Source organism: Charadrius vociferus, unplaced genomic scaffold (assembly GCF_000708025.1).
Source record: "Charadrius vociferus isolate BGI_N301 unplaced genomic scaffold, ASM70802v2 scaffold55, whole genome shotgun sequence".
NCBI lineage: Eukaryota > Metazoa > Chordata > Aves > Charadriiformes > Charadriidae > Charadrius > Charadrius vociferus.
In genome coordinates this window covers 3363111-3373797 of record NW_009648444.1, presented here as the reverse complement: position 1 = coordinate 3373797, position 10687 = coordinate 3363111, and the positions used below count along the sequence as shown (strand labels likewise).

General features: G+C 37.3%; 1 protein-coding gene across 2 annotated transcripts; it reads right to left on the bottom strand.

Annotated features, from left to right (window-relative positions):
• Positions 1-1610: 1610 nt before the first annotated feature.
• Positions 1611-10654, bottom strand: UBE2D3 (ubiquitin-conjugating enzyme E2D 3). Of its 2 annotated transcripts, XM_009885506.1 has the most exons (6): positions 10601-10654; positions 7427-7504; positions 6484-6589; positions 5038-5131; positions 4465-4514; positions 1611-3423 (listed from the first exon to the last, which is right to left on the bottom strand). In XM_009885506.1, exons 1-5 carry the CDS (start codon positions 10652-10654, stop codon positions 4466-4468), a joined length of 381 nt encoding a protein of 126 aa, XP_009883808.1. In that variant the 3' UTR covers positions 1611-3423; position 4465. The 2 variants fall into 2 exon arrangements, with proteins under 2 accessions (XP_009883808.1, XP_009883809.1); XM_009885507.1 differs by lacking the exon at positions 4465-4514.
• Positions 10655-10687: the final 33 nt, after the last annotated feature.

Sequence of the window (10687 nt, the reverse complement as noted above, 5' to 3'; positions counted from 1 at the left end):
CAGACCTTACTGTTGTGGTCTGCCTGAAGCCAGACCTCTTTGCACCTACAATCTTTATATAAAAACTATGTACAGTGCAACCGAGCAGAATGTTTTTACACACACACAAAAATGTGTTTATACTAATTTTTTCAAGCAATACAGAAGATGCTGTGTGCATCAGCAGACGGGGAAAGGAAAAAAATAAACATCCCTAACCAATGCTACTGGTAAGTTTTCCCTGCATCCTAAAAAGATTCAAAAGTGTGCTTCAAGCTACTAAAATTTTTTCAAGTGAAATTTGAATAACCCCATTTAAATATAACAAGAAATCTTAAAAAACTTATTCCAGAAACAACACTGAAGTATAAGTTTCTTTCCTTGTTGCATGTTTGTTCAATCTAAGTGCCTTGGCTTGACACTGATCTCTATAAATACCCTCAAAAGCTATTTAATAAATAAACATATAACTAAATAAAATATATAAATAAATAAATATATAAATATATATAAATATATAACTAAATAATAAATAAATATATAACTAAAAATATTTTGTTCAATCTAAGACTTTCAGGACGAAGCTATTACTGTATTTATCATCCCAAAATAAGTCTTTTAACAGAGCTGGACAGGACAACGCACTTCAGTGTTTTCCAAAACCTTCAGTTTTCATATGAAATTAAAAAATTTGCAAGTCTTTTCTTCCCCTCCATATGTTTCATAGTAATCAAGATCTACTACGTACTTTTTAGACGCTCTGTGGTTTTGGTAGGTAGATGACTCAGAGGTAATCACTAATTCAGCTTTCTGTTTTTGGTAAAAGTTCTAAAATTCTTTCATCATCTTACTAGCTCATGTGAACCAGCTCCCCCTCTTGCCCCCACCCCTGCTTGAACAGCAAGCCCAAATATAACTTCCACAGGAAGCCTGAACAAGGCACTACCGAGACTGCTTCAAGGACAAAACACCTGCTATTTCCCACTTCACAAAGGTAAAATTTTAAGTCTCAGCATGACCTCCGGCATCGAAATATAACATCTACAATTCACCCATCATTCTTTCATCAAAATACACATCTTCTAATTACAGAAAATTATCACAGAAGTACCAGATGTACAAGACAACTATGTAGTGGTCCAAACAAGATTTCTATCTTCCATATCAAACTTTACTATCTTCTCCCTCATCCACACCTCATTGAGGTTTATAAAACCTAGTGCCTTACATCTCACAAGACATCTTTTCAGTAGACTATGTAAGTGATTTTAGCGGGTAAAAATCCAAGACAAAGTAATAAGCATCAAATTAACACAAATACCACAAAGGTGAGAGCGACATGTTTGAAAGCTTAGAAATATAAACTTTTACCTCAGTCATAATGCTACTGGCAGCTGTATTTTAAGTATTTCCATTTTCCAGCAAAATGTTGGAAGCAAAAATCTTTGGTTAGCAAAGCAGAAACTGCATGAACTACAACTTCATTAACAAATTTCAGAACGTCATTTCAGTGAGGCATGCGCTGTTAAAGGGAGCCCAGGTTTCTAAATTTCAAGCCAACTAGACTTTAAAAGAAGTTCACTTTCATAGTTTAGAACCAGAACAAACCATGTCCAAACTACATATTCAAATTTTTATAAAAATTAAGGTTTAACATTTATTTTACATCTAGCTTTCCACATCCATGTGGGGACAAGGAATCAGAATGTACATAACTATAAGCAGTGCAAAAGTGGTGCCAGTGCGAAGTCACAGATGCACAATAAACTGATAGTACAAGACTAGAGAAAATGAAGCTATGGATGTTAAGAATGGAGACCAAAAAAATCAAACAAGGAAAAATATGAAGGAAGAGGGCAGGAAAGAGGAGAGCCGGATGTTTAATAATGCCCTTGTTGCTGCAAAGATAAACTAATGGCACAAGACAATGTTTCTTGTAGAACAAAAATCCAATAGCAATGAGTCTTTATTCACGTTTAGTCACCTGACATGAGGAAAGTGTCTGTTGCATTAAAATAGTCATCAATGTAAATGGCAGCATGGCTGAACAAGTCCTTTTCAATGGTAACGAACATCCCATATAGTAAAGTCACTTCAACACAGCCTCATGACAATTCCCACATCAAAACAGTACTTTATTTTATATTTTTTTTGCCTCATCATTACTCCCACATTAAGATCTTTCAGCTGTCAAGCGTACAAGGTGAAGAAAAAGGTTCTCAGTCAGCAAACACAGGTGCATCAGGAAGTATCTCCACAATACACCACTTCAGATCTGCTGGGTCCCAAGTCCATCCTTGAACGCTGGGCTCCCAGCACCATGTGTAGCACGCTACTAAGGCTACACTACTATGTTAGCTTATTAATTCTGCATACATCAGGCCGAACAATGTGTCAACCTGCAACAGACTGAGCATTATAACTGAAAATGGCAAAAGATTCACTCTATTGAACTTTACATCATTATTTGATGTTAAACAATGAGGCAAATCCCAACAGTATATACAAAAACCAGCTTTGCTTTTACAAAAGATTTTGTTTCCCATATTGATTAATCCAGGCAGCTAACTCATTGGTTTATGCAACTTTATTGAAGAAAATAAATCAATTACTAGTAGAGCTATTAGTTGATCACTCATCCATTGACAACTTGCATCATTTATTCAGTGCTATATTAAACAGTGTTTTGGAAGACAGATTAACTAATAGCTCCAAGCCTCCTAACAAAATTTAAATGAATTACAAAAATGTTCTTAGACCCTATTTTGGAATACAAGGGATGTTGGACTTCCAATTTCCATTCTCTGTAAAACAAGAACTGGTCATTCCTTTATTGACATGCATAAGATACATCACATTTTCTGTTCTGCTGATGCTATAGATTCAGTACCAATTCTCCAGACACATCAGTTATGAGCAAAAGCATATAATAAAAACCTCAGTTCTCTAACACTGGAAGGTTTGGAACAAGATGGATGTTGCTACAGCAATGTTACTTCTTTGATGGGAGAAAAGTGAACATCCATCTCCCCTCCCCCCTTCAGGTGATATCTTCAGTATCTGTTAGAGCAGTGAGGAATGTTTGTTTTTAATCTCATAACCAAGTTAGAATGAAGACATTGGCCACATAATACACATGCTCCATTAAAAAAAATTCTGAATCTTGGGCAATTGTTCTTGTGTAACTACTTTACAGATTCTAAAAGCAGTTATTGTCCAAAGCTGGAAGAACTAAAGTCTTCTCAGATGAGCATGTGCATGAATGGAAGGAGGTAAACAAAAAAAATAAAAAAGATGAGGTCTGATAGGGGAGCAGCCGGATAAGAAAATCAAAAAAGGAACAGTAATTTAAAGTTTATTCCAGCTATAATGCAGGTTATGCTGACTTTAAGGTAGCATCACATGGCATACTTCTGAGTCCATTCCCGAGATATTCTGTTGTACCTGCAAACAAAACCAGAAATTGAATTAGCGTCAGCATGAAAATTACAATTTCCTACACAGTTAATGATTTAAGTATCACTTTATCCCCACCTCCCTATTCCCTTCACACTAAGAGAAGTCTCTTTCTATACTAAGATGTACTCGAACTAAAAAAACTGAGCAAATCCCTCCCTAGACTAACTAGGATATTCTCTAATTTATATGAAACACTTCAAATTCAAGACAAGCAGATTTGCTAGAAGTCTGTTGTGAAAAACTACTGAAGGGGAAAGAATACAGACCACTTGGGGCGGGAGAGGCTAGGGGAGCATTTTGTTTAAATACTGTCCTTAGGGAAAGATTACAGAGTATCACATGCCATAAGTAAAGATTACTTGGTTAATAATATAATGGGATACAGAATGTCAAATTTCCCATTTGAGAGTGAAACAGCAGTAAGCATTTCTTCACACTTAATACTCTCTTTCCACAATGAATATACTGCTCAAACAATTTTTAGAAAGGACATTAAAGAGTATTTAAGTACACTATTTCCACAGGAATTGAGCTGACAATTAGTCTATACTTAACTCCATGCTTGTCAGTAAGAAGTTAATTTTCAACTATACAAGCAGAACATAATCCCCATACATTTTCCTAGTTTATATGTAGAAGACAGACACTGCTGAATAATAAAAAGTTGAAATTTGGATTGTCTAAATTCACCCAAGTCTATGCAGGAGGTCTTGCTACAGGGCATCACTTTCAACAAAATTTTGACAAAATCTGGGTAAATACTTACCAGAACGAGTTGATAAGCTGGCTCAAAACTAAAAAATTATTTCATACTTTTTTTTTGGCCATGCAAGAGCAGTATCTGTGAGAAATAGTGACTAGCCAATACATTTCACACTAACCACAGATCAAGCTGTTAAATATCCAAGTTCAGTAACTGGTGCATCCATTATCTGTTAGTTAAATCAGTGCCTTAGAGCATGCAGCACCCAAGTGCTGACAAGTTTCCATTTTGTTAAATGCACCATAATGTGCAGATATTCTTACCCTACAGCATAGCGTATTTCTCTGTCCACTCTCTTGCTAACCTATTGTACCTAATTGGACAAGTATATTTAGCATTAATATATATATAAAACAAACAAAGCCTACTTCATATAATTCTATCTGTGGAAAATGTTAAAAACACATAAGGGTGAAAAAAAATTGTTTCATCACCAATAGGAAAAGAGTTATGAAGCCTTTTTTACAAGGGGAGCACCAAAATTAAAGACCAAGCTGCTACCAAAAGAAAGCACCAAAATAACGAAGCCGTCTTTTCCTCAATATGAAGTTCTAACTATATTCTATTTATGTGTGGTAAGCAAAAAACCGGGCAATACATACTTTAAAACACTGCCACACACACAAGAAAAGAATAGTCTCCTTCACCCACAGCATCAAAGATACTAAGCCCCTTTGTTTTTAAGTTATGCACTACCAAGAATAGGTACTTCTTTGACACGCAAGTTCTCTCCATCCCAGATTTTCACAAAAGGCTCACTCAACACAATTGCTGTCTGACAATGCACTCTTCACAAAGTTTGTTAAAATATTAGTCTTACGCAACTCTGTACTTACTTGTCTCTGTCTGTTTTATAGATACGTGCAATCTCTGGCACTAGTGGGTCATCTGGATTTGGATCACATAACAGTGAACAAATGGATAAGAGAACTAAAAAAAAAAAAAAAAGAATGTCAATAGCAAAACAGGAACAACAATCTCAGAAACAACGGAGCACAGATCTTTGCATTAGCACGATGTCAGCATAGGAGAGAACCTAGCAATCCTTTTCCTGATACATGGCCAAAATAAATTTGTAACCCACTCTAAATATAAAAGACAGACTTAAAAGTTTTTAAGAATTATTTGTTTCCTATTTCCCAATACTTAGAGCTGCCACTAAGCACACATGATAACAGCACTGTTGTCCCCTGCACTATGACGCAACATAGCAGCCAACAAAAGCATGTTATTATGCATTCTGATGACCAGCATGTTCCACGGTTTTAATCACTAGAACTTCAAATTATTATTTTTAAAAAAAAAAAACAGACTGAGTTCTTTCTCTGCTGCCTGTAAGGTAGCAATACCCTGGTCTGCACTGATAAAACTACACACATGCTGTAAAATAGAGGAGTAATGCTGTTGTAGGTAGCTATGAGGACTTCATCCTCTACTCTCACAGAAGCTTTGAAAGAAAAACAATAGTGACAGCATTAAAATGTAGGGAATCCACATTCAAATCGCAAACCTACTCTTTGGACAGACGGGAATTACAAGTTCTATAGACAAAAGAGCTCTTTGATAGATCTTTTGAAGCCAGAGTGACCAGTGGCTTTGAGGCAAAACAAAATTTGATCATCGTGAAAATATTTGAGAGTTAACTGTTATTTATTACAGTGAAATGAGAAAAGCTACAAAGCTTCTATTGCAGCACAACATCAATTTATCCTGAAGTAGAATCAGTAAGCTTAGTTCATGATGTAATACAACACCAGTGCACAGTGGCAGAAAGCAACATATATCACTAACAGTTTTCCTTTATTCATCTACCACACAGATATGCCAATATAACGCTGCATGTAATTCTAGACAGACTCAGTCAAAAAACTATGCAGATTTCATTATTAAAAACTGACTTAAATTAATCTTTAAATTAATATGCAAGTGTGTATCTACAGGGACAGCTGCAAACAAGCAGTTTCTCAGCCTCAGCTCAAATACACCACAGACCTGTTTCAATCCAAATGCTGGCAGATTCCTCTGGGACCAAGCTAGTAAGCTCTGCTAAAAATACTGAAGCAAATAAGTGGCCAGACAAGGCCCTTAAACAGCCACATAGCAGGTGGTGTTAGAAAAAACAAATATCCATTAAAAACACAGTAAGATATTATCAAATTGGCAAAACACAGGCTAGAATGAATAAGAGAAAAATCAAGCGATGAGTAAGAATTCAAGACAATCAAAGCTAGAAGCACAGTATTCAACAAAAGATGGAAATGTTTCTCCTTCACAAGAGTTACCTTTAGAAATAGTTAAAGCAGGAGACCACTGTGATCTTAGAATATCAAGACAAATGCTGCCATTACTGTTAATATTTGGATGATAGATTCTTGTTGTAAATGCAACCTGCAACAAAAAAAATATGAAGAGTGTGTTTTGGTCTGTGACGACAATGACGTCACCCTTTTTTCTCAGTCAAGCTATTAGTCAACTCAATTTACTCTAAAAGAAAAGGATTATGCAGTTAAACTGCATCAAATTCACAGAAATGCACCCAAGGCACAACCTCTCAGCTTCCAATTACCAGGCACTCTATTTCAAACAGAGAGAGGGCAAGTATGAGGCTGTGTTTTAATAACAGGTGCCTGCATCATGATGAAGACACTCAACAGAAGTGCCTGAACCATGGTAACACTGCTATCACAGAGCTAAAAAACTTCAAACATTGTGGTGACTCCAAGCGTGCACTTTCATACTGACTGAAAATTGCAAGAGAATGCTAGTGGCTGATAAAGCTACAAAAAAAAAAAAAAATCATATTTCACAATCACCACCAAATTTTAACAGATACCATCTTCACTGATTTTAGGCACCCAGCAAGTTAATTCCAGTCCATAGTCTCCCATTCCTATAGATCAACCCAAACAGCTACACTGTAAGACCTGACAGTCCTCTCGGCAATAATTCTATTATAGTAACACAAAGCTAATGAGTCTTCCTATCAATTCAGAAAAACAGAAACAAACCCAAGACATTCAGAATTCACATATATGAATTTGCTCCTAAAATATATGCTAACACACCCATTCTTGTGGTAGTTGGAGAGGGACCTAGCCATCTAAGAGACTGTAAGAATGTACAGAAGTGAACATGACAATACTACAAAACAGATGCTGACAGTTTCTGTCCTGTACTTGGTTCTTTAAAGAGCACTAATTTCACAAATGAGAAAGCAACACTTACCTTAGGTGGTTTGAAAGGGTAGTCTGTGGGAAAGTGAATTGTCAAGAAGAATACACCACCCTGATACGGACTGTCATTCTGTCAAAGCAAACAAATAATTCCCCTATTATCATCTTTAGGACTAAATATCACTGAAGATGTTGTTTTAAATAAATAAAAGGAGAGGAAATTTATTTACACAATTGAACTGTTTAATCCATCAATACAAGAAAGATGCAATTACAATTTAATTACTACTTCCTAAGGTAAGCAATACAAAACAGATACAGGTCATTTTCTGGATGAACCTCTCTGAGCTAATGCTTCACAAAAAACAGCTACTCTGAAAATCCACCCAGGACAACTTGACAAAAGCATCCAAATACCTCTGAAACAACTCCAAGAAGTAATGTTAACAGAGTAGGGGTCCTGTCAGGTTCAAAAACCCAAAGTTCTGTGTTTGGAGCTTGTTATGACCACTCAAGCTTCAAGCGGCCACAACAGGTCTAAGGGCCTTCCATCCCCTCCTTCACTCTGTCCTTGGCTTAGGTGTTGCTCAGCCCTGCAGAACACTTAGGGATACGCAGCCAACTCCTTGTTCATTGTAAAAAAACCCAAACAAAGCAAAACAAAAAAAAAAATAATCACCCCACCAGCACCACCGAACAAAAAAAAACTCCCATCAAGATTAAAGTGAAATCTTCCTCCCTTCCTGTATTAGAAATTCACTGTACTCTGGTCTATAAGAGTATTTTACATTTCCCTGCTCCAAGGAAACAATTATAGGGATAATTCATTCAGGTGTTAACTATTAGCAGAAAGATGTAAGTTTTTACTTGAAACAACCTCATTGTTTAACCTGAAGACTACAACAATGCTTTTAATTCCAGAATAAGGGCCAGGGAAAATGAATGAGAGATACACAGGGTACACTTCTCAGTTATTTGTAAATTGAATGTTCACATTAATCGCAAGAACATTCCACCAATGTAAGGAAATAACTGTACATTACTTAGTTAAATACCAGAAAATTAAATTCTGCAACACAAGACAAGGGACTTACACCCGTAAACATATTGGTGACACCCTACCCAATCTCTGCTGCAAACCTAGCAGTTAAGATATAATCTCTTGTATTTGATCAATAGATACTATGTGAGGCCTTGAGGAACCAGAAAGCAACCCTTTAACTGCACATACTCTGGGGATACATTTTAGCTGTTACAGAAACCCCTCTTAGAATGTGCTAAACCAATGCAAGTTCTCTTACATCTAAGAAAATCACAACCTGTATGATATCATATTGCAGAGGTGGAAGGCCAGATGATTTGTTCTACAATCCTCGTCTGTTATTAAAGGCACTAAGCAACACCACAGGAGCACTGGAACTACTAACACCACACTTCTGTCAGGATACTGCCCAATCTTGAAACAGGAATGAAGACCTTTTGACACCACAGGAATCATATGGGGGAAAAAAGGAGCTGTACATTATTAAACCAGAAGGGGAAGCTAAAAATAAGAATCCCAATTTAAATTCAACTGATGTTTAATACAGAATTCACAGAATTGTTAGGGTTGGAAGGGACCTCTGGAGATCATCTAGTCCAACCCTCAATACCTTATGACCACACAGACACCAGCCACATAAAATCACTCTCAGTACAGTGCAGAACATTCTTTGTCTTTTAAACATGAACATACAGAATCGTCAGGGTTGGAAGAGACCTCTGGAGATCATCTAGTCCACCTCTCTGCCAGAGCAGGGTCACCTACAGCAGGTTGCACAGGATGGTGTCCAGGCGGGTTTTGAATGTCTCCGGAGAAGGCGACTCCACCACCTCTCTGGGCAGCCTGTGCCAGTGCTCTGCCACCCTCAAAGGAAAGAAGTCCCTCCTCATGTTTAGGTGGAACTTCCGATGCTCAAGTTTGTGCCCATCACATCTTGTCCTATCACTGGGCACCACTGAAAAAGACCGTTCCCAACCCCCTGCCATCCTCCCTTTAAGTATTTGTAAGCACTGATAAGATCCCCCCTCAGTCTTCTTTCCTCTAGTCTAAAAAGACCCAAGTCCCTCAGCCTTTCCTCATAAGAAAGATGCTCCAATCCTGTAATCATCTTTTGCAGCCCTTTGCTGGACCCTTTCCAGCAGTTCCCTGTCCTTCTTGAACCCGGGAGCCCAGAACTGGACACAATACCCCAGATGCAGTCTCACCAGGGCAGAGTAGAGGGGGAGGACCCTCGACCTGCTGGCCACACTCTTCTTGATGCAAATATAGCTATTAAACAACTTTATGTTTGTGAGGCACCTAGTTACAATCAATGAGGAGCAGATATTTTGGAATGGAGAGCTATTTTTCCAGTCAGCTGAATTAGTAACAAGCACATTTTCTGTAGCCACCTCCTAAAACCACACTTGTAGCTCTATATAAAGTCAGGGCAATTCAGCATCACTGATATTTAATTCCTCCTCTCTAGCCTCACCAGAAGCATCACATTGTGGCTGCAGTTCTACTGGCATCCAATATTTGTCTTCTCAAGTTACAGAAGGTTTTGTTTTCTAAATACAGAAAACCAGCCCTGAAAACTCCAGATGTCAGGTGTTTGCAGGTTACATTTTCAGTAAAGGCAAACATTCGCCTTCTTTAACAAGGAAAAAGTCACATTCAGGTGTCAGATGCTTATTATACATTTAACACACACTTTTTTTCCCCCCCAGTCAGTCATACCTGGCACATCACACTTCAGTGACTTCTTCCCTTCTATTCCTAAAACTATTCAAGATCTCAGTAGATGACACCAAACCAAATAAGCATTCCCTGTTCTTAGATCCACACAAAAGCATCCCAACTAATTTCTGACACTGGGACCAGCTCCTACTACAAAGTTCATGCCAGATTCAAACTTTAGAAAAAGCTAAATGCAAACTAAGTTTCTAGACAATAAGTGATAATGCCCAACATTGCTCTACAGATCACTTCAGCTGAAATACATGTCCTCATAAAACATTCCAGCAATAAAATAATCATTCGACTGATCCCCCCCCTTCATTTTCTGTTAAAGTAGTATGCCTAGAACTAAAGCCTGGTAAGGGAAGTTAAAAAAAAAAAAAAAGTAAAACAAAAAATCCCACAGTTTCCTCCTGAATAAGAACTACTAGTTTAATATTACATCACAAGAATTAGAATACTTACAGGTCCCATAATTGTGGCTTGCCAATGAAACACTACAAAAGAAAAACTCCGCATTATTATCTATGCATGATGTGCTTTGAGTTAGCA

Coding starts and splice junctions, on each gene's coding strand:
- UBE2D3 (XM_009885506.1), bottom strand. CDS start 10,654: ATGCGGAGTTTTTCTTTTGTAGTGTTTCATTGGCAAGCCACAATTATG. Junction 7,505..10,600: donor AAGCCACAATTATGGGACCT/GTAAGTATTCTA, acceptor TTGCTTTGACAG/AATGACAGTCCGTATCAGGG. Junction 4,515..5,037: donor TATAAAACAGACAGAGACAA/GTAAGTACAGAG, acceptor TTGTCCAATTAG/GTACAATAGGTTAGCAAGAG.